A 23,201-nucleotide genomic window follows, 5' to 3' on the forward strand; every position below is an offset into this window, starting at 1 on the left:
CCGTTCCCGGCCCGCTCTCCCGGTCCCGTTCCCATCCCCGTTCCCGGCCCGCTCTCCCGGTCCCGTTCCCATCCCCGTTCCCGGCCCGCTCTCCCGGTCCCATTCCCATCCCCGCTCCCATCCCCGCTCCCGGCCGCTCTCCCGGTCCCATTCCCATCCCCGCTCCCATCCCCGTTCCCGGCCGCTCTCCCGTTCCCATCCCCGCTCCCATCCCCGTTCCCGGCCGCTCTCCCGTTCCCATCCCCGCTCCCATCCCCGTTCCCGGCCGCTCTCCCGGTCCCATTCCCATCCCCGCTCCCATCCCCGCTCCCGGCCGCTCTCCCGGTCCCATTCCCATCCCCGCTCCCATCCCCGTTCCCGGCCGCTCTCCCGTTCCCATCCCCGCTCCCATCCCCGTTCCCGGCCGCTCTCCCGTTCCCATCCCCGCTCCCATCCCCGTTCCCGGCCGCTCTCCCGGTCCCATTCCCATCCCCGCTCCCATCGCCGCTCCCGGCCGCTCTCCCGGTCCTCCGGGCGCTGTCCCGGCGCTCCCCGCGCGGCCGCTCCCGCCGCCGCTCGCTGGTGCGGCGGGCGGGGCCGGGCCGGGCGGAGCGGGGAGCGAGGCCGCGGGGGAAGGGAGGTGAGCGGCGGAGGGGACCGGGGACACCGCCCCTGTCCGGGGGGACCGGGGACACCGCCCCTGTCCGGGGGGACCGGGGACACCGCCCCTGCTCCGGGGGGGACCGGGGACGCCGCCCCTGCTCCGGGGGGGACACTGCCCCTGCTCCGGGGGGGACCGGGGACACCGCTCCTGCTCCGGGGGAGACACTGCCCCTGCTCCGGGGGGGACACTGCCCCTGCTCCTCATCCTCCTCCCGTGCCCCCGTCCCCTGCGCGTCCCCGGGCGGGCCGGTCCGGGATGTGCTGGGGGAGCGAACCGGGGTGGATTTGGGGTGTGGGGGTGTCTGGGGGAGTTCGAGTGCTTGGGGAGGCGATGAGGGGGGTTTGGGGATGGGGTGGGGAGCAAGGGGATGTGTGTGTTGGGATACAGGATATAGGACTTCGGGTTTTTTGAGGGGTAGAGGAGGAGGCGTGGGTTGGGTTGGGGATGGGGGCAGGGATAACGGGAGGGTTTGGGAGCTGCGGGGTGGGGATAAGGTTTTGGGGTGTCTGCGTGCTTGAGGGATGTGTGGAAGGCCTTGTCAGTGCAAAGCAGAGCCCCGAGTGGAGGCATGGGTGTGTTTGCTTTCAAGGTTTATTGAAGAGTGAGGGAAGGGGGTTCTTTTGCGGATTTTAGGATGCTTGATGCGGGGGAGGAGAGGTGTGAGTGGGGGGTAGTGAGTATAATGTGAGTGGAACAGGATGGAGGTGGGATGGGTCCTTAGTTGGGTGGGTTCATGAAGGGACAGGGGTGAGCTGATGGGATTGGGGAGGCATCAGGATTCAGGTGGATGGGATGGGTGTATATTTGGGAACAGGTGAAGTGGCTGGTGTTTCTGAGAGATGAAGGTGGGGCAGAGCCTCAGAGCATCCCAGAGTTGTTGCAGTGTGGTTTGGAGGATTGTCTGTTGGAATAGTGGGATTGATGTGGGAGCTGGATGCTGAGGTTGGAGGTTTGTGTGTGCTTTATTTCTGGTAATCCACAGGAGTGTGTGCAGACAGATTTGTGATGGTGAGGGTTTTTTCCACATGCTTCCCCTTGGGGATAAGAGTAAGCCTGTAGGATTTATAGGAGCCTAAAAGCTCTGGATATGCACAAATCCTGTGTTAAATTTTGAGATAGCAGCATGTTTTCAAATTGCTTTTATTCACTGCTCAGTCTGGAGAGTGGGTCTGGGGTGTCTGTAGCTGCTCAGCACTGCTGGGGGCTTGGAGGGAGGTCAGCTGGGAAGGATCAGGTGGAGACTGATGCAATCTTAGAAAATGAGAAGTTTAACAGTGTCCTGGATTTGATTTTTTTAAATATATCTGAGAAGAAGATAAACTCCACTTTGTGATCCCTCGGGGATGTGATAAATCTCCCACATGAGCCACATCCTTGTTGGGTAGGACCCAAAAGCTGCAGCACTGGAGCTGCAGCTCAGGTTTTGTGTTTGATGAGTCAACCTGAGTCTCTTTCATGTTCATCCCACCTGTAGCTCTCCAGGACTCCCTCTGGAGATCACCTGCCTGAGGAAGGATGTTTCAGTGCAATAGGTGTGATCGGATATTATGTGTCCAAAGCTGTCATGTGTCCAAAAAACATCATATCCTGCTTCAGGGCCACGGGAACATCTAAAGCTTTTGGCTCTTCCTTCAGCAGGAAGGTCAGAACTGGACAAAACAGATGGGGTTGAAGCTGGACACCTCTAGAGAGCAGGAAAATATGTCTGAACAGGGAGAGACAGCGAATTCTTGAGAGAAATCCTGCTCACATATTTTGGGAGCAGTGTGCCATTCTTGGAATGAAACCTGCTTTTGATGGTGAGATAGTTTCTGAAAGAAGCAGGGTTTTGATACAATCTCCTTTATGAACTCTGAGCTGGTTTGCATTTGCTCCCACAGCCTTTTGAGCAGATTGTTTTCTAAGTCCAGCCAATAAAGCAGGAGTTTGTTGAGCATTTGGGGAAGTGTGGCCTGGTGAGTTGTAATCTTCTTATCCAGAAGAGCTTGTGTAACACACAGTGAAGTGCAGGAGGTCTGATTGAGGCTGCCTTGATAATCCCTGCTCAGCCAGGAGAGAGTTGGCTGCTCCTTGGGAAGTGAGGGAAAGGGGAATTGTGCTCCAGATCACTTAGATACACTGAGGAATTGTTTATTCTGAGACTGGGGCTGTTGATGTGTGTCTTGCACTAGGCAGTTTTATTCTGAAGCATTGTTGCATGTACAGGTGCTTCAAGAAATGAAAAAACAACAATTTTGTTTTTTTCAGTCCTAAATTAGAACTTGTTCTGAAATAATTTCTTGCAGTACTTCCCAAGGCTCTGCTTTGTGCCAGATGCTGCCACGATGTTATCACTTGTGGACTCTGCAAGATTTGAATGCAGAGCCTCGAGTTCATTGTCCAAGTTCAGAGCCAAGGTCAAAGAGCTGCCACGTCCAGCAGATGTGGCAGATCTTTGGGCTGCTGCTGCCTGTGCCAACAGAGAGGCTGCAGGAGGAAAGGGCAGCCAGGGTGACACAGTGACAGCACCGAGCCACCTGTGGCACAGAGTGGCACACCTTGATCAGCTGTGACACTCTGTGCTTGCTCACAGGTGACGTGGCAAAACTGGCTCGCGGGTAGGTAAAATTCCAAGGGCAGTGCCATTGGTGGCTGTCACTTGCCAAAACAGCACAGCTCTGAACATCCTCTGAAAAGGAGAGCCCAACACCTCTTTTTTTTCTGAGGAGGGAGAGTGGACTCCTTTCTCCAGAGAAGTCTGGCATTTAATGTGGAAGCTCTCCTGGTGGACACCTAATTTTTCTTTCCCAGACCAAAGGATCCCTCTGATGGGCAGCTGGCAGCATTAGGCACTGCAGCAGGAAGGTTTGTGTGTCTTGGAAAGTTGGAAAACTCTCCGTGTGCAGATGGTTAACTGTAAGTGATGTTATCCTTGGTGATTAATAACAAATATAGATATTTAAATTTAAACTCTTGCTGTTAGTGGCATAGGGAGCTGAATAATTTCATGGTTTGAGTAGGTTTTAGGAAATGTCTGTGATTTCTCAGTTTGGTGCTTTTTCATTGTCCTGATCATCTTCTGGCTGTTTTGGAGTTATTTTGGAGCTAAACTTCAGCATTGCCAGCCCTTCACTCTAATACTGCACTTCTGAGCAACTGTGTCGCCCTGTTCTTTTAAAAGTTTTAAAGTTATTTTAAAAATTTTCTATACATTCTAATGTTTACATATTTCTACTAGAGTTCTCACATACTGTTCATGTAAATAATAATTGTTTTACATTCTTCTTGGTAAGAATTAATAGACTATTAGTTTAACGAATGTAATTAGAGAGCTGACAATTTCTTCCTCCAATCCACTGTCACTTTTAAAATTCTATATATTACAAAGTCAGAAATACAAATTACTTCCTTTTACTCTTTTAATCTTAGTGTGAGTGCATGAGTTATTTCGTGTTGTAGTGTGACACAACTTTGCTTAGAAGTTGGCTGTGTTAAAGTTAATATTTCTGTTAAAATTCACATTTTGCGTTTATTTAACTTTCATGTGAAAATTTTCTGCACTGTTTTATCAATGGCTATAAGCACATTGAAGATTGGTGGGATCTTTTGAATTGATTTGTAATAATCATGATTATTGTTGAAATGCATTCTGATGTGTGTTGGAGTTTGTGAGCTTAGTTTGCTTTTACAACTTAAATGACAGCTGGAAGAGAACTGTGAGAGGGATTGTGGAAAAAAAATCACATCTAATTCTTTAATCCCCATTTTAAAAGTTCAAGATAACACTTCCCAAGAATTTTCTGATCTTCTGTAGTTTTAATCTGCTTTTCTAAGGAAACAAGTTTTGTGCCATTGTGCTTTCTGCTAATTCCTCTGATAATTATCCTCTGATAATTGCTGTTGCTTTAATGTGCTGGCACCTTGGACAGAGGGGTGGTTCCCACAATTTCTGTGGGAATAGTTCCTGTGGGGTAGAAATGAGACCCTCTTAGTGCTGTATCAGACATCAGGAGAGTTTGTGGTGCCTGAATTAGAAAAAGTTTTGCTCTCTGGACTTCTCAGACAAGAAAAGCTCATCCTGATGAGCCACATTTCAAAGACACTTTGAGCATCCTAATGAATTGTGTGATACAGGGCTGGTCAAAGCAGTTGTTCTTTCTATCAAAAGTTTGAGTTCACAAAGTGTTTTTTCCCCTTCTTTTTATTTCCCCAATGCTTTATTTAGATAGTTTGCCTGAAGCCAAGTAAATGCCTTTGGTTTTCCTTTTTTCCCTTTTTTTAATTCCTTGAATTGTTTGTGATAATTCCTTAAAACCTGCTGATTTAGAGCTGCTCTTTTACTGATATAACTTAAAAAAATATGATTGGGGCATCATAAATATTTTGCGTATCATTCCACAGCATCTTTGAATGAGTCTAGAACTGAATATATTAGAGAAGAAAATGAGGTGTTTATTTTCCTTCAGGCAAAACACTTCCTAGGATATGTTTTCCCACTTCACAGGAGATCCGATAGTAAATATGCATGTAAATACAGGTAATTAATTAAGTTTTTAAATGTATTTTTAATTAGTTCATTCTGATTCTCTTTCAGAGATGATATGAAGTGCTGTTAATCCTCTGACACCGTGCCCTGGATCCCCATGGTATGTCTGAAGGACACATCTCTGCATTTTCTGAATATGCCAGGTGAAGCCCAAGAATAACTTTCCACGGGAGTTTGTGACCTCTTAAAGAGGAAGAAGTCAAGAGAGGGCAACTTTTATTCTGTTTTTAGCCCTAGGTGAGTCTGTAAAAAGAACCTGATGGGCTCTATTTTTGGATTTGTGTGTTACACTATTAAATAGAGAAGTACCTCGCTCAGGCAGCTTTTTGGAGCTGCAGTGGAGGTGCAGAACCTGATGGGCTCTAGCCTAAAATTTATTTTTGGATTTGTGTGTTACACTATTAAATAGAGAAGTACCATGCTCAGGCAGCTTTTTTGGAGCTCCAGTGGAGGTGCAGCACATCAGTGGGGCTTAGCAGCTTCCACACCTGTGAGAACTTTACTCAGCCTTTCTGATGCTTTGGGCAGAGCAGGAGGGAAAACAGGAATATTGTTGAGGTCCTAGCAAATCCTCTGCCTCACCTTTTAATCTGAGAGGCAAGAATTGGGCAGAGGCATGAGTTTTGAGAACAGTTTGGTTGCCTTGCAGTGGCAGAGGTGTCACCAGAGGTGCCGTTCAGTTCCAGTGGTGAATTCGCTCTCACCCTGCCTGGAATTTCGGAATGAGCTGACTCCAACTTTTCCTTTCCAGGTTGTCCTCATGAATACTCCCGTGGAGAATGTCCATGATCTTCTTTGCCTGTGTGGTGAGGGTGAGGGATGGGCTTCCCCTCTCGGCCTCCACAGATTTCCATCTCAACCAGGACTTTTTGGAGTGCAGGAAGAGGCTGAAGGCGCTCTCCTCCATCCTGGCGCGCTACCCCAGTCGGGGCACGGCCAAAGGACGTAACCTGAGCATCCAGTGAGTCCCTGCTCTGCTTCGATGGGCTTTTTTGGCTTTAATTTCTGAAATATCGCTCGTGGGGGTTGGTATTATATCGAAATAACACTATGGGTGTGATCTGCAGTGCCTGATTGCACTCTGAAATCCCACATTGCTTGTCCAGGCTGTGAATTCCAATGATTTTGAAGTCTCATTCCTCAGTTCCTCCTCAGTGGAGTGACCATGTGCTTAGTTACATATTTGTATATATTTATATGTTCATATATTGTATTTTGTATGTTAATTTATCTAAATATACTTACATGACTGTTATTTCTTTCTTACTGTGTTATATTTACATAGATTTCATTTTGGACTTACATTTATACATTTAAATACACATACATTTATACACATACATATTTATATATACATACACAAACACAATATTTATACACCATTAGTTATATATTTTTAGATATATACACAATATTTATACATATTTTTTTATATATTTATAGATATATCCATAATATTTATACGCATTTACTTATATATTTTTAGATATATCCACAATATTTAGACATATTTTGTTATATATTTATAGGTATATCCACAATTTTTATACGCATTTAGATATATATTTATGTCTAACCACAAAATATTTATACATACTTTGTTATATATATATTTACAGATATATCCACAATATTTATAGATACATATTATGTTATATATTTATAGATATATCCACAATATTTAGACATATTTTGTTGTATATTTATAGTTATATCCACAATTTTTATACACATTTAGATATATATTTATGGCTAACTACAAAATATTTATACATACTTTGTTATATATATTTATAGATATATCCACAATATTTATACACATTTAGTTATATATTTCTAGATATCCACAATATTTAGATATATTTTGTTATATATTTATAGATACATCCACAATATTTATACACATTTAGTGATGTATTTTTAGATACATCCACAATATTTATACATATTTTATTATATATTTATAGATAGATACACAATAGTCATGCACATTTAGTTATATATTTATGGATAACTACACAATATTAATACATATGTTGTTATATACTTATATACACAATATTTATACACATTTAGTTATGTTTATAGACACCTGCACAATATTGATACATACTTTGTTATATTATTATATTTCTTATTTATATATCTTTTGCTCATGTTAATTTTCATTCCATGTGGCAAAAATGGGCAGTGCTTGTTACTCTTAGCAGTTGGAGAATCATGGATTTCTACAAATCCCTTTAAGAAGGTATCCAAGTGCTTTGGAAAGATTTAGTTTAGGAGAAGAAATTTATTAAAGACATTACAGAGAAAGAGGTGAAGAAATTTGTTTAAATTAATTTAATAAGTGAATTTTAGCTTGTGGTTACATTTCTGTTGAGCAAATGGAAGAAATCTTTAAGTGACCCTAAGCTAAAACTAAGCATCCCTTTTTGTGGGAGTGAAAAACACATGATTTTACACTGAAACATCAGAAAAGCAAGAGATTTTCACCTCCATTCCTTTTCACTCAAAACAAACTTGATCCTTTTGATGCCAGCAAGTGCTGCTGCTTTTAATCTGCTGTGCAGCAGCTCAGGCCTGGCTCTGGAATGAGAGCAGTGCAATTGGATCCCTGGCAAAAAGGCCATAAATTATGGACAGTTTGGAAAAGGTGTTTTTAGGCAGGCAGGGTGTTGATCCCAGCTGGGAGCAGCAGGAATTTGGGGAAGCTCCCCACTGGAACTGGGCCTGGCAGAGCCAAGCAAAATTGTAAATCCCAAGTCTACAGTACAGCAAATAAATAAAAATGCAGTGAAAAAGAAACTGTGAGTGGGAAATTAAGTTGGAATAAAATATAGGAAAAGGAGGAAGGAAACAAATTGTTCAGTTTCAAAATTTGGGTGTTAAACTGATTTCCTGCTGACAAATGGCTGAGCTGAAAGGGAAGATATCCCTGAGAAATCTCCTGGAAGGATTGGGCCATCTGCAAGTAGAAACTTTCATATATAAATAAAAATTTATTTATATATAAATAAAAGTTTTATTTATGTTAATAAAAGATGGATTCAATATTAGAGGAGCCCCTTTTAGAGTAGAATTTTTGTTGTGATGTAGCAGGAAGTGTTTGCAAATTTTGGGTTGTGCAAATTAGCAAATATTTCTTGCTGCTAATATGATGTTGCCACGGTCAAGGGAAGCAAGGAGTCCATCTGCTTCCTGGGAACAAACTTCTTTGCTTTTATTTTTTTTCTGCATTTGTTTTCAAAATTGGTCTTCTGACCACCTTGGTTTTTATTAAGGTGATTTAAAGCCAGTCTGGGAAAAAATGTCCTCGATTTGTACTGATGTACCAATTTAATAAGGTCTGTGTTGTGCAGGCATTGTGGATGAGTTAAGAATAAATAATTGTGTAAGAAAAAAATAGATCTGCAGGGGTTGCAGGACTTTGACAACAACAAAAAGTCCTTTTTCTTTTTTTTTTGCAGTCTGCTCTCTCAGCTCAGTCTGTACATTTTGTTCTGACAGACAGCACAGCTTCATCCTCATGTTCAGCAGGACTTTTTATGTTGATGTGATTTTTTTTTTTTTTTAATTTCTATTTCAGTTTCCTTTCTTCTGGGGATATTGCCTGCATGGCAATCTGTTCCAGCAGCTACTCAACCATCATGGCCTTCTGCTTCCTGGAAGAGCTTCGCTGGGAATTTGCTGCTTCCTACAACACAAGGAGCATCAATTCAGCTTCCAGACCATATGCTTTTATTGAATTTGGTTTGTAACTTTGCTCTCTAATAGTAAAAACCCTCTCTCTGCCAAATGGATGGTGTTAAACAACATCTCCTGGCTAAAGGCTGATGATAAAAGTGACTCTGGGTGTGCCTTTGCCTGCATGTGGAGGAGGAGGGGGAGGTCTTAATGCCCTAAATTGAAATTTATAATTGAAATGTTATAAGAAATAAATTGCAATTGAAAATTGACCTAATTGAAGTATTTGGTTTGGAGTTCCTGAGAGTTCATTTATTATGAACAAAAATGCTGTGGTGATTGATGAACAAGCAGAGAAGAAAAAAGAAATGGGTATCTTGGACGCCTTCTAACTTAATTAAAAAATCTGACAAGTGGGGATAGATGAGTACAGGAAAAAAGGGAGACAGAATAGATTATTATGGGCAGCTTTATTTCTGGCATGACTTGGAGTCAGAATACTTCAGAACCATGCCCAGTGGTTCTTTTTTAACCTGAAATAATTGGTTTTCTTGCCAAGTAGCAGCTGCTCTACTGAACTTCACACCTTTGAAAGACACAATTCCCTTGCAGTGAGAAACTTTTCTGGGAAAGAATAATATCCTGCAGTGTGTTTGCACTCTTCAGTCCAGATTTCAGTAACAGTGCTAAACTCAGTCTTAAAAACTTGAGACATCCAGTAGGAAAGCTGCTTCCAGAGCAATCTTGGATTTTGGGTGGATTCTCTGCAGGGCACATTACAGCCAGGATGTAATTTCATATTGAGAATCACATTGCTCCTTTTTTTTTTTTTTTTTTTTTTTTAAACTTGAGTAGGGGAATTGGAGTTGGGGAATTTCTCATTAATCGCATAGAGCTTATTTAAAAAAAAATACATTTAAAAAAATAATTTTTACTATTTATGAAGTTACTGAGTGCCTAATATCGCTGTGTGGTTGTTTATTTATTAATTTAATCGTCTTCTTTCCTGTGTTTGCATCTAAGATGTGTTTGATGCTCAAGAGTTTAATGTTTTGTTTGGTAGTTATAGATTATTTTTATTATTTTTTAGAGTAGATATTAGAAGAAGTTCTTTCCTGTGAGGGTGGGGAGGCACAGGGTGCCCAGAGAAGCTGTGGCTGCCCCTGGATCCCTGGAAGTTTCCAAGGCCAGGTTGGACACTGGGGCTTGGAGCACCCTGGGATAATGGAAGGGGATGGCAGTGGATGATCCTTAAGGTCCCCTCCATCCCAAACCCTTCTGTGCTGTAAAATACCTACAAGAAGTATTTTTATTCCTTAACCAGCAGTGGAATTTCATGCCTGAATCCATTAAGAAACAAAACAAAGAAATTAAATCAAAGAGAACGCCATGATACGATAAAATATCACCCCAATTAAGGTCTTAACAACACTAAGGACTAATTAAGCAGCCTTCCAGAGGTGACTTGAGCAGCTTTTCTTGTTGTTTCAGACAACACCATCCAGAAGGTGAAACACCATTTCAGCAGCAGCCGTGGCTCCCGGGCCAAGGCCAGCTGGGAGAGGGTGGAGGAGGAGCTGAAGCTGCAGCCCCCAGTGCAGCTGCAGCTGGAGGCCACGGAGCTGCTGAACGGGCTGAGCAATGGAGAGCATGCAGGAGGCCATGTGGAGGTTGGTAAGTTACTTCTACACCAGGTGACAGGAGATTTCCTCACCCTCTCCCTGCATGTTGTTGCCAGGTGGTAGATGTGAACAACACGCTCGCTCTCCTGTGAAAATTAAAAAGGTTTAATGAAGGCCAATAGGAGACAAGGACAACAGAGCAAATGTTATTACAGCCAGGTGCTCTTGGCACTGAACCAAGAGCACACTGTTACCTTTGGGGATATCCCTTAAATACCTGTTAATTCCATCAGCCTGTTGCATATTGATAGATCCTTATGCATAGTAAAATTTTTCCTCCAACTAGTTTACATGTCCCAAGAATTTTTAGCCTGGCTTCTTCTTGGATTCACCTTTTTCTTGGTTTTTTATCATTCCCTTCAGTTTTTGGGCCTTGGTCCACACTGCCTTCAGAGGGTGAGTGCTGATGGTTGGCAGATCTGTACAGGTGTCCTCATCCTGTGTTTATTGGATGTTATCCCATCTCAGCAGGCATTTTAACACGAGCACACTTCTATCAGCTATTTTACTAAGCTTAATTAACACCAGAAATAAAAACTATATCATGATAACAAACTTACCTTAACATTACACATATCAAATCTATTTTAATTTGCAAAAAGCCAATGTTGTGGTATGTATCTATAACAGTAGAAATGCTGCTTGAAGTGTCTCCTTCAGAAGCCACTCAGAGTAAGGCCACCAGAGCAGCCATTTCAAGTCCATGCACGCACACACACACCAGATGATGATAGCTCAGGGGAGGAAGGACAGGAAGGGTCTCTGTGTGATGTATTCCAGCAAAGGTTTATTGCATCCACCACACCAAAGGGATCAGGGACAAACACCCAACCATGTGCTGTGCACAGGTTTAAGGATGGGGTCAGTGATTTGAGGGTACAGGGGTGGTGTAAAGGGCAGCAATCTGTAGGGGGAATGAGGGATGAACATTTGGGGTGGGCAGAGTGAGCTGGCCAATGGGGAAATTTAAATAAAATTTTAATAATTCAGAAGGAAGGGCTTTATATTTTCCGTTTCAGGGGAGGCTTCTGCCTTCCTGAGCAGACACTTGTCTTTTCATACCAAGACAGATTTCTGACAAAGACTGGCAATAGTGCTGCAGAGCACCATGAGGGAAGTCCTCTCTTTCAGCCTAGGTGGGGAAAACTCTGTGGTAAATCTTTGCAGGGCAAAGCCTGGTTTATTACATTCCCACAGCTCCCCTGTTTTTTCCTACTATGAAGACTTCCCCAATGGATTTTTGTAGGTGCTTAACTAGACAGGGAAACATGAGTAAAAACGATAAAAACAATGATTACAACCTACAAAATCTGTTTGGCAAAAGATGAAACCCATCTTGTCAACCTAATTGTCTGAAAAGTTCATTGATATTTGAGTTCTACTCAGCTTTTAAGCCCTTTACTCTCTCCTTCAGCCTCTGGATGTGGATAGATGTTGAGTGTGAAGAAATGCTGAAGCAGCACATCTTTTCAAAGTCTTGGCAGTTATGTCCATGGGCAAGCAGTGAAAAGTCTGTTGCTGCTTGGTTTTATAGTGTTACATGCTTGTTGTTATTGCATTGGTTAGCAGCTCACTCAGTGCTTAGGATGTAGCACTGCTTTGCTTACTTAGATAGCACTTGCAATTCTCTTAGCATTTCTAAATTTTTTGCGGCAGCAACCCCAGGGGCCAATACTGAGGCTGATATTTTCCTTTTTCTACCTCAAAAGTCAATTCTGTTTTGGCAGTCAGATTTATATTGATGGACAAATCTGCTGTGCTTAATTTTTTGGTCACGAATTATGGCCCACAGCATGTGGCAGGAAAACATGTGGGGGTTCCTTGTGTACCAAGAAATGTTTATTTACATTGTGTGTGTGAAACCAAAAAAGGCTTTTTCCATCATAGTAAACAGCATATGGGCTTTACATTGCAGCAGGTATGCAGCAGAGCTTTGGAGACTGCTGTGGAGTCTTTTTCCAGCCTTACAGCTCCCTCTCTGTATGGAAAATATAGGCTGGGCTTGGTATTTTCCATGTGGAATTCTCCTCTCTTCAAATCCTTGTTTGTTCAAATTTCTAAAGAAGCTCCAGTGATTCATTGCTTGTTGCAGACTCATAATGAAAGATCTGTAGTTATAGACTGAATGAGTTTCTTCAGCCTTGAGGGAAAAGATGATGAGAAAAATACGAGCTGAGGGTGACCTCTTGTTCCCACATTGTCTGGCTTGAGTTGTTCTCCCTTCTTTGCTTTTTCCTTTTACCTTATTTTTTAAGAAATTTAATCAGTTTGACTAAAGTTCTGAAAGAGGCACTGTGTATCTGTATAAATAACACAGAGGCCTTTTTTTATAACAAAACCTGACGTTTTAGCTGCTTTTGAAGTGCCAACCTCTAATTCTTTATGAAATGGTTCCTCTTACTTGTGTTTCAGTTGCACAGTCAAGGTCCTGCCTATCTCCTCCACAGCAGAAATCATAGAATTATTTAGGTTGTAGAAAACCTTTCAGATCATTGAGTCCTATCAGAAACCAAACCCTGCCAAGTCCATCACTAAACCATTCTCTATTTTAATCCCATTAGCATGGTGGTTTAAATGCAGCTGGAGTGCCATGAGCTTGTATTTCTTTTTTTTTGTTGTTGTTCTTGACTTATGAAACACTAATAAAATTAAGTTCCAGTTGCTCAATCTTATTGTTTGTGATAGATGAGCTGGAATCTAATTTGACATAGGTATTTTAAATTAGAGTATGGAAGGGCACTGGCCAGGAGGAATTAAAAATAGACTGGAAACCACTTTATTTGCCAGTCAGATTTGTGAGTGCTCCTCAGAAATGTGCTTGAAGGTTAAATCTTTTCATGTTATGACAGAGCTTAGAAATTCTTTGCACTTTTTCTTTAAATTTTGAACAGCTTCTGTGCCAGTAAATATTTGTGATCTAGTCTGTGTCCACAGATCAGAAATATATTTTCACTTCCCTCTTATTCCTAATTGCTTTCCTTTACTTTCCATCTGGTTTTTTATTTTTGGCTGTTCTCTCTGGTCTAACCCAAATACTCTCACAGATTGTGCCTTTATTTTAAGGATCATGTTTATGATCATCTGTTTGCCTCCACTGGAGTCAGCTTTCCTGGCTTGTGTCTCTCTCCTCTCATCATCCCCTCCCAGCTGAATCCCACTTTGCTGCTCTAAGTTTAGCTGTGTGCATAGTGTTTGTTCCATAGTAATGTTATTTATGTGATGGCTCTGCCTCTGCAAGAGGCTGTTGGAAACGCTGTGGCTGCAGGAGAGCAGGATTGAATTGTGACTGCACTCCCTGGTGCAGGTTGATTGATCCAGGGATGATCCAAACATCCCTTCTCACATGGCTGGAGCTGCTCCTGGCTCTGGGTGAGCTCATCCTCTGGCTCTTCAGTTTGCTGTGAAAAAGCCAGAAAAGTCAGGGCAGCTTTGTCCTTGCTAGTATTCATGAGAACAAGAGATGTTTCCCTTCTTACTTCCATTCTTTCTGCTGTTCTTTCCTTTTGTTAACTGAACCCAGCCCAACGCTGGCTACAAAAACCCTTCCCTGGTACCTCGATCAGCACCCACCCAGCCCTGGCTGCTGCTCAGAGCCTCCCTGGTGCCAGTGTGGGCACAGCTGGTGCTGCTGCAGAGGACATGGGGCTGTGGGCAGGGCACAGGGGGCTCTGAGGAGCTCTCTGTGGGCAGGGGGGGTTTGCACATCACGGCTGATCTGGGAAGCAGCAGAACAACTTGTGCCACACTGGTCTTGTGAGAGAGCTGGTGAACCCTGCAGCTCCCCTTGGTGAGTGTTCTTCATCTTCCACAGGCACACAGGGAGTCCTGCAGAGGCCTTTTCAAGGGGTTGTTTTTGAAGCTGCCTTTTGTGTGCTTGTGTTTCAGTTGAGGCTGGTGGAGTGTGATTTCATTTCTCACTCCTGGTGCTTTTCTGCAGAGCTGGCAGCGAGTGACTCAGTGTCCAGCCCTGTGCTGTGCCTGCAGGAGGCAGATCCAAGCTGCTGCACACTCTGCTGTCTCCTTCCAGTGAAATGGCCACAGGCCTCTGCCAGAAAATCTTTTGTGGGCAGAGGTTTCCATTTCTTCGCTGTGCTTGCAGTTATTCTGCACGTGTTCAAACCTGCTGCTGCATCACCCACAGCTCCCAGGACATTTCAGGGTCTTGTGCTCTGAAGTGCACAGCTTCTGTGCCTGAAGAGTCAGATCATTGTGAAGCCTAATTAGTGTTTATTTGTGCTTGTGGTGCTGTCTTGCGCTGAGTATTTTTTTCTCTTATTTTCCCTTATCTAATGTAATATGACATTCCAGTATGAAATTCTCTTTATAAAAATATGACTGACTTCACCCAAGGAAGTGAAATAATTTTCCCTTAGCAGGACCCGTTTCACTTCTCTGTGCAATTTCAGTTTGTGAGTTAAACCTCAGAATTTAACAGCACAAATAAATCTCTGCAACAAACCATTTCAAGATCAGTTTTCACAGAATCTGAACCCTGAGCAACTGGATGTTTTAATCTCCCCTACATCTGTGACAGCAATTCTTTTTATCCTCCTGGGCTAAAAAAAAATGTAACTTTTACATAATATTTCATGCTGCAGAAGCAATATATTGAGACCTACATTGTTCTTCCCTAGGGACTGGGAACTCTTGGCACGTGTAGTTTGCAGGATGAATGACATTCATTCTGCTCAATGAATGACATTTGTATTTGATAATTATAATTTGTTTTAGACAAATTTATGCCTCTGAAGTAAACCTTAGAATTTGAGGAACAGTCTTTATTAGGAAATATCTGAGGAAGAGTTACACATATATATAGCTGAAACATTATTTAATTAATCAAAAGCAGGAAGTAAGAATAGCAGGAAAAAATAGAAGGATACTGAATTCTGGGGTCAGTGAATGAATAAAGTTGCAGCTGCAAGTTCTTTGTAGATGTCACCGTGTAGCAAAAGAAAAGCCAAATTGCCTTGGAGTGACAGAGTTACAACATTCTGTCTGTAATATCCAGTAAAGCTCCCTGAAGTGACACACATCAAATTGAGTTGATCCAGTTCTTTTGGAGCTGAAATTATGGGTGTGTGAGAGCGTGCCAGACAAATTAATTACAGAGCCATGGATGAAAGGTGCTTTACATCCCTCTATTAATGTGACACCAGAGTTTTTTACATCCATCTATCAAAATCTGGCTTGAAGGAGAAGGCAGAGGTGTTTTCCTCTCTGAAACCATGTGGTGGCTGTTGTGGTGTTTCAGCTGTCCCTCTAAAGGAAGCCACAGGTGCAGTTTATCTGCAATTGGCAGGATCTGGATACACCAGGAAGAAGATCCTGAGGGTTGGATGGTTTTTTTTTTGAGGGCTCATTCATTCTCTCCTGTGTCTTGGGTGCAGGAGAAGATCTGGATTTGATATCTGAGCTGCAAATTATCATTTTGTATTAAACTGACAGTGTCCTACTTGTGATCCAAAGGTAGGGATGAAATGTGGGCGAGGATCAAGGTGTGGAATCTGTTTTGAACAAGTGCAGGAAAACTGGAGGTGTGCTCTTGGCCAAGCCTGAATTAAAGGCAGCATATTCCAAAGCTAAACGCGCATTTATGATAATTACTTTGACCTTAATTAGGTATGTATCAATGAGATTATCCTGCAGAATTGCTGTTCAGCAGTGTGGGTGTTAAGCAGCAGCAGAGAAGGTGAGAAAGGAAGGAGGCAGATAATTCACTACCTGTGAAATGGGGGCAGCCTGAACCCTCAAGCTGCCAGTGGGAAGAAATGTTTAATTGCTGGTTAAGGAGGAGATGAATTGCTGCCTTGCTCTGATGGGTGGCTGAAATCTAAGCCCTTCCCCAGACCTTTGGGTGGTGAAAGCCTCTGGCTTTCCTCTGACCTGTGAGGAGAGCTGAGCATCCTCATCCTCTGGAATAAACAAAGAATTATCTACGTGCACCATAGCAGGAGACATTGATGCCAAATAGGTCAAGAAAAATCTGTTACTGGCCTGTTTAAAAATGCTTCAGAGCTTTTGATGATTTCTAGATGTGTGAAGAACTGAATACTGCAATTCAACAACAAAAAAAGGGAGTTTCTGTTCATAATCAGTCTTCCCTGCAGCAAGCATGAAAGGTTTTGAAAGTGCTTAAAACCCACACAAGGTAATTGTGGTGTTTTCTATTAAAAGATTGAAAGTAAAAGTGCAAACTCACTAATGCCTGGTTTTCATTTCATTTCAAGTCCCTACTTACAGAATGCAGCCTGTGACGCCCCTGGGGATTCTGTCACTTGTTCTGAACATCATGTGTGGAGCTCTGAACCTGATCCGAGGAGTTCACCTGGCAGAATATTCCTTTCAGGTAACCCTGATTGCTCCCACACCTGAGAGTGAGTGAAAGGCAGAGAGTTTTTGGGTACCCAGTTCAAGGGTGGCTGTTCTACCCCTTAGCTGAGCAGACATCTTTCCACAAGAAGAGTTTTGTTTCTCCAGGGGATGTGCAGCTGGTTGCTCACCTGCTACACCTTGTGTATTTTGCTGTACACATCACAGTATTCTGCATTTTATTCTGTTCTAGAGGAAGTTTAAATTTTGAGAAGTATTTTATTCTTACCAGGCTGCCTGGATTTTTTTCTCCATTTTTGCATTTTATTTTAGATCCTCTTGCATATTTTGTTTTTTTAAATAAACATGAGACTGTAAACAATTTTAAAAAAGGGGGAAAAAAAGTATCCTGATTGTATCCTGACACAGTTTTATTTAGCAGGAACTGTCACATAAGCCTCAGCTCTTGGTGATATTGATCTTGGTGTTTAACACTGTTAGAGCCAATCAACATAAACTGGGATGAGAGGTTCTTGACTATATTTATAATGTTCTCAAATATCAAGCAGCACTTGCTAAAAGCTGTGCCTGACGTACTTGTCACTTCTTTTAATCCCAACAGGAGGACCATGAAGGCATTGGAAACGTGATAGCTTTTTTTATACCTTTTCTAGCCTGTGTTTTTCAGGTATGTTAACTGCAAATAAAAACTTTTGCTGATTATTTTGCTGTTATAATTCACAAGACAGAGTCATTTTTAGCTAAGAAGAGGTTTTTAATATCCTACCTGGGTGATTCCACTGATTTATGCCAGTGAAGTGGCACAAAAGCAGCTCAAGGCGCATTTTGACCCTTGGAAAATTGCATTTGCAGGCTTTTTCAGTGCTTCCATGTTGTGACAAGTCAGAGGGGGCTGGGTGGGATGGATAAATGCCATCCCAAAGATGGTTTCTTCCCAAAGGGATGGGCCCATCTTCCTGTCAGTGCCAGACTTAGTGATGGGCTTTTGCAGCACAACCACCTTGAGGACTGAGCAAATATTGCACAGCAACCCCATTGAAAATGCTGTAATTTACATGAAAAATCACACTGAATCCTGTGGTTCCTTAGATTCTTTCCACAATGGGGTTATTTTCTCTGACCTTACACAGAGGAGCTTGAATGAGGAAAACACAACATCTTCCAAATTGATTTTTCTTGAAAGGCTCCTTGAATTCCTAAAAAATTCCACAACCTTTGACTTGAGGGCAATATATGCTGGAAAACCTTCAACTTTTAGCCTGGCATTGCAGAAAGTTGCTCGTCATGGTTTGACACTGGTATAATGTTAGTGTTTTTATGAAAATGCAACCTTTTAATTGAGTGTTGTGAAATGTGATAGAGAATATAGAATTAAATTCCATTTAATTCTCTGGAATTAAAGAGAGAGAGTTTTTTGGGAATTCTGCTTTTAACGCCTCTGTGTTCTCAGAGGCGTGTCTATTTTTAATTAGTTACTTTAAGTGTTAATATTTAAATTGACTTTTTTTTTGAGAAGATTTTTTTTTTTGTGTTAAACTACGACACTGCTGCAGTTTTGTTTCTAGGAATAAATGATGCCTACATTACCTTTGTTGCACTTGGATCATGCTTTGGGCACCACTGTCTGCAGACTTTGATGTATTTATGGGCTTATTTGTTGTATTATGATACAATTCAGTGTCTTTCAGCTTCCTTACACCTTTGCTCGTGGCAGAGCTTTGGGGTGAATAGATTTGTTTAGATTTCATAGATGTATTTCAATCTAATAGATGGGTTTAGATCTAATAGATGTATTTCAATCTAATAGATGAATTTAGATCTAACAGATGAATTTAGATTTAAGTACCTGATGCAAGCTGTTTTTCACAAAGAAAGGCTGTGTGCTGCCTCTTTTCCTGTGAGTACCTGAAGCCAGGGAAGCTGAATAAAGGAGAATTCTCTCTTCTCCTTTTGTTTTATAGCAGCTTCTTCCCAAAGTGCCTGTGCACAACCTGCAGTGCTTTCCACGTGCTGACCTCTGCCTGTGGCATCAGCACAGCTGGAAATTGTGACCTGAGCTGACAAAGGCTGATCTGTCACTGCCTGAGGGGAAAAACTGACTCCTCTGGCAGCACTGGGAGCTTTTCATGTTCTCCTGGGAGGGTTTTGCCCTTAGGTAGATGGGTCCCAGGCAGCAATTCCCAGCTGGATCCATGGTTTTGTGCAGAATTCAGTGCTAACTCTCCCTCTGTGTTCCTTTTGCAGTGTTACCTGTACCTCTTCTACAGCTCAGCCAGGAAGGTGAAGACATTCCTGCTCCTTTTCTGTGTCTGCTCATGCAACATCTATTTGTATGGATTGAGGAACCTCTGGCAAATCTCCTTCCACATAGGAGTGGCTTCTCTTTCCTCTTATCAGATCCTGACAAGGCAGCTCCTGGAGAAGCAGCCTGACTGTGGCGTATGAAAAAAAAAAAAAAACAAAACTTAGGGTTTGCTACTCTGTTTTTACAATTCTTTTTTTTTTTTGTATTCACCTGGCCAAAAATAGCTCAGAGTGTTTTTTAGTCGTGGTTATTGCAAGGAGAACTGTTCCAAGCAATTTGGGATAAGTAGGATCCTGTAATTGTGTCCAGCACACAGTGAGGGGTGCAGCTGGATTTCACATGGTGCATGGTGGAGCTTGTCAGGTGTCACCACTGATGGAAGTTCTTGCCATCAGCAAGCTTTTCCTCCTTGGCTGCCACCATCCAGACAGCATTTTGTCATTTGTCTCACTGGCTCTGTGACAGCTTGGCAGGTCAGTCTTGCCTTGCTGCTGCAAATACTCAAAATTATGTAGTAAAACAAAGGTAAAGTGATGGGCAACATTTTTGTCTCTAGATTGTCTTGGTAAATGTGAGTGAAGGGGTTGTTTGCTGTAATTAGGTGAGTGCAGTATCAGCAAGGAAAATGCTGAGGGTGAGCTTCAGGATCATTTTTCTAGGTTTGGAAGGACAGGGAAAGGCTGTGGCTCTTTTATAAACCACAAAGTCTATAAATATCTCCTTGGCTGAACAGCACATTGCAGTTTAGTGTGTGCTTATGGGTTAATTGCAAATATGCTTGGGGCAGCAAAAAAATAATCCAGGTGGGTGTAAGTGATCTGTCATCTCTTGTGGCCTTTGTTTCCTTGGCTAAGGTCACTTTTAGGATAAGGGCAATTCCATCTTTCCTTGGCCTGTATGGATAATAAATCTTCCAAGACTATTTATGACAGGCCACTGACTCCTTCACCTTTTTTTAATAAAATGAGTAGCTGGTGAGTAGAAAGCCATTTCCAGGAATGGAAAGCAAGAGCAGGTTCTCTTTGTTCAGTAAAACACCTGTGGGTAATGGATGAATTCTTACACTCAGATGAGTTTCTGGGTGTGCACTTTGGATTAGGGGACTGGAATTCCCAACCTCTGCTGCTCTGGCTGTTCTGCTCTCTCATGGATCCAGGTGCACAGGGGCATTTTAGGGCATAGATGCATAATTTAGGCTGGCTGTTAAAAAAATGCATAGCAGTTTGATGCAGCTGTCCTTGAGGGGTTGTAGAGATTCAGTCTGAGATGTAGAGAAGTGTGGCTATGTTATTGTGGAATTACAGTCCTAAAATTTCCTTCTTTTTTTTTTCTGGTCATCTCCATTTCTTCCACCAAAGACTTTATTTTCCTCTCACATAGTCTCTACCTCTGGTTGCAAAGAGATTAACAGATTAACAGATGCAGCAGAGTTGTCTTTTTTTTTGCAGGAGCACTTGACAAAATTCCTTTCTTTTATCTCAGTGAGTTTCCCTGGAATCTCAGGATGCAAACACAAGGATCAGACCAGGAATTTGTGGTGCAGGACCTTGGAAGCATTTTTGGATGCAGCTGACTGCAGCAGCAGCATCCTTGGGCAGCCCATTACAGCCTGGGCAGCTTTTAGGACATCAGGAGACTTTTCCCAGAGCTTTTCCCAGGGGGAAATGTAGGGAATTTCTTTTTCTCTGCACTTACTGTAAGAGCAACATGATAAAAACCTGCAAACTGAGGAATAGTCTGGTAGGAATGATGGAGGGATATTTTAGCCAGGTATTTAAGGACACAGCTGGAGCTGTGTGCCATAAGGGAAAGGTTTTCTGGTATAAGGGAGAGAATTAAACTTTGTCTGTCATTATCCCAGTTTTCTGTCAGAGTGCAAGTGGCGAAATGAAGCCACAATTCAACCACTGTCCCTGAGACACCAAGATAACCCCAGAGATGTGAGAGGTTTTGTGCTGCTCTTAATTTTCACACTGTTCACTCCCAGTTTTCCCTGGTAAATTACTGCTGGAGACTGCAGGGAACTCAACCACCAGTTTGGATTACAAGTTAAAAAAAAATCTGAAAAAAGAACACCCCCAAAAATCTGACACTAGAAACTTAACACTTTAAGGATGCTGGATCTGGTGACTGGTGGTGTTTTCCAAGAGGATAAATTTGGTATCAACCCACTGGCTTCCTGTGGGGAAAGGATGAAGTGTTTGTACTGCAGACAGACAAATCTTCATGAAAAGGACTTTAGGGCAGGAGCCAACTCCCTCCTCCTGCCTTTTTATCCTCACTCTGGTTCAAAAGAGCTTTTCCTGTTTCTCCTGGGCTTGGCTGAAGCCAGCCCTGCTCTGAGGCACACAGAACATTTCCAGAGGGCGTCCTCAGAGCTGATGGGAAAAGTTGTGATGTTGCTGATGCTGCCCCAGCATCCAGCTGCTCTGCCCTGACCCAGATCCATCCCTGAGCCAGGGCACGGCAGGCACAGCTCTGCCAAGCAGTGCTAGGCCAGGGTGTCTGGATAATTGTGCAATTAACACAGTGGAGAAAGGTTAAATTCAGCTTTTTTTTTTAATTGGTTTTCCTAAAAACGTTTTGGTAAAAGCAAACAAAATCAGTTGGTTCAATTCTGCCTTTGCCTAAATTTTTTTTTTTTTTTAATTTTTTTTTTTTTGCTTTGTGGATTTTTGGGGAATGTGGCTGAATCTTCAGGTGTTTTCTACCCAGTGACAAAGCTCTGTTTTGGTGTTGGTCTTAATCTCTTTGTAACCTTCAATTTTCCTGTAGTAGGTGTAAACCATATTAAGGAATCTACGTGGATTAGTCTGTTTGCACTTCATAGGTTTGGGTTGGGGTTCCAGGGTGAGGCAGAGCACACTGAATTTGACCTATTTTTAGTTTTAATTTGGGATTTATCCCATGTCCACACAGTATTTATACAGTTAAACATTTTCTCCTGGCAAGACAGCAAGAGGAATAGAATAGTTTACATTGATCTCAGTGCTTTAAGATTTGATAAAAAAGAGCGACTTGCAGTTTGAGAAGATAAAATCTGACTCATAATGTGGAATTTTTCCTGTTTTGAATCAAATCCCAAAGAGAAATCCATCCCTTTTTTCAGCTTTAAAGTGGTTAATGTGGTTTGAATTACATCTTCTTCATTCTGTCACTTTGCAAGATAAGTATTTTGGAAACTCTTCTCACCCAGCAGCTCAGCACAAGCAAATTGGCAAAGAATAAACTCCAATAATTTCCAGATTTGCTTAGTCAGTGCTTAGTCACTTTATGAAGCTGGTAATTCTCTGTTTTTTTTCCCTTTTCTCCCAAAGACCTGTTGAGTTTGTAGAAGGTGGGCTGGTACCTTTTTAGACATTTTTGCACTGTATTAATAATTGAACCTGTGTAAATGTGTATAAAATCATTTTGCATGTATATGTATATATGTACATATATCTAATAAATGGCTTTTTTTTGTAATGGTTGTCTTCATTCGGTGTTTGGAATTTACTGATTATAGGAGAAACAAGATTGATCAATAATTTCATTTCTGCAGGCACCTTCAGTGATTCCTGTGGCAAATTAATCAGCTGAAGTGTATAAACATTTATAAATACTTATAATATTTATATTATAAGTATATATTTTATATTATAAGTATATATTAAATAAGTATAATATATATTATTATATTTATAAAACCCCATATTTATAAATATTCTAAATATAGAAATCTAGTTATCCAAGCAGGGGATTGCAGGAGGCTGGGATAGAATCTCCTTGTGGCTTTAACAAGCTTGCTGTTTATTTTCAGAGACTCTCAGAGGCTTTTCCTGCAATATTTGTGTGTTGAAGTGGCAAAATGAGATGTGACACATCCCAAAGGTGCCTTTCCAGCAGCCTGGCAGGGAGTAGTGGGGATGTGGCAGTTTGCAGGTGCATTTTTAGCCTTAATGCAAATTGGCCTGTTAATTAATCTGTCCCTACTAAAAGCTTGTGGACTTTTGGGGGGAATTTCAGCCACCTTTGCTAATGACTCTGAAG

The 23,201-nt window shown here is 42.1% G+C and overlaps 1 protein-coding gene across 10 annotated transcripts; it reads left to right on the top strand.

Moving 5' to 3' along the window:
• Positions 1–504: 504 nt before the first annotated feature.
• On the top strand, positions 505–22,637 carry SEC22C (SEC22 homolog C, vesicle trafficking protein). Of its 10 annotated transcripts, XM_085562773.1 has the most exons (10): positions 760–2,442; positions 2,524–2,598; positions 3,434–3,538; positions 5,217–5,405; positions 5,920–6,129; positions 8,755–8,918; positions 10,344–10,526; positions 16,765–16,883; positions 17,469–17,534; positions 19,112–22,637. In XM_085562773.1, exons 5-10 carry the CDS (start codon positions 5,948–5,950, stop codon positions 19,310–19,312), a joined length of 915 nt encoding a protein of 304 aa, XP_085418899.1. In that variant the 5' UTR covers positions 760–2,442; positions 2,524–2,598; positions 3,434–3,538; positions 5,217–5,405; positions 5,920–5,947; the 3' UTR covers positions 19,313–22,637. The 10 variants fall into 10 exon arrangements, with proteins under 10 accessions (XP_077645871.1, XP_077645865.1, XP_077645889.1 ...); XM_077789745.2 differs by lacking the exons at positions 760–2,442; positions 2,524–2,598 and adding an exon at positions 505–619; XM_085562752.1 differs by having other exon boundaries at positions 760–2,598.
• Positions 22,638–23,201: the final 564 nt, after the last annotated feature.

This window comes from Lonchura striata, chromosome 2 (assembly GCF_050655825.1).
Source record: "Lonchura striata isolate lonStrDom1 chromosome 2, ASM5065582v1, whole genome shotgun sequence".
Lineage (NCBI taxonomy): Eukaryota > Metazoa > Chordata > Aves > Passeriformes > Estrildidae > Lonchura > Lonchura striata.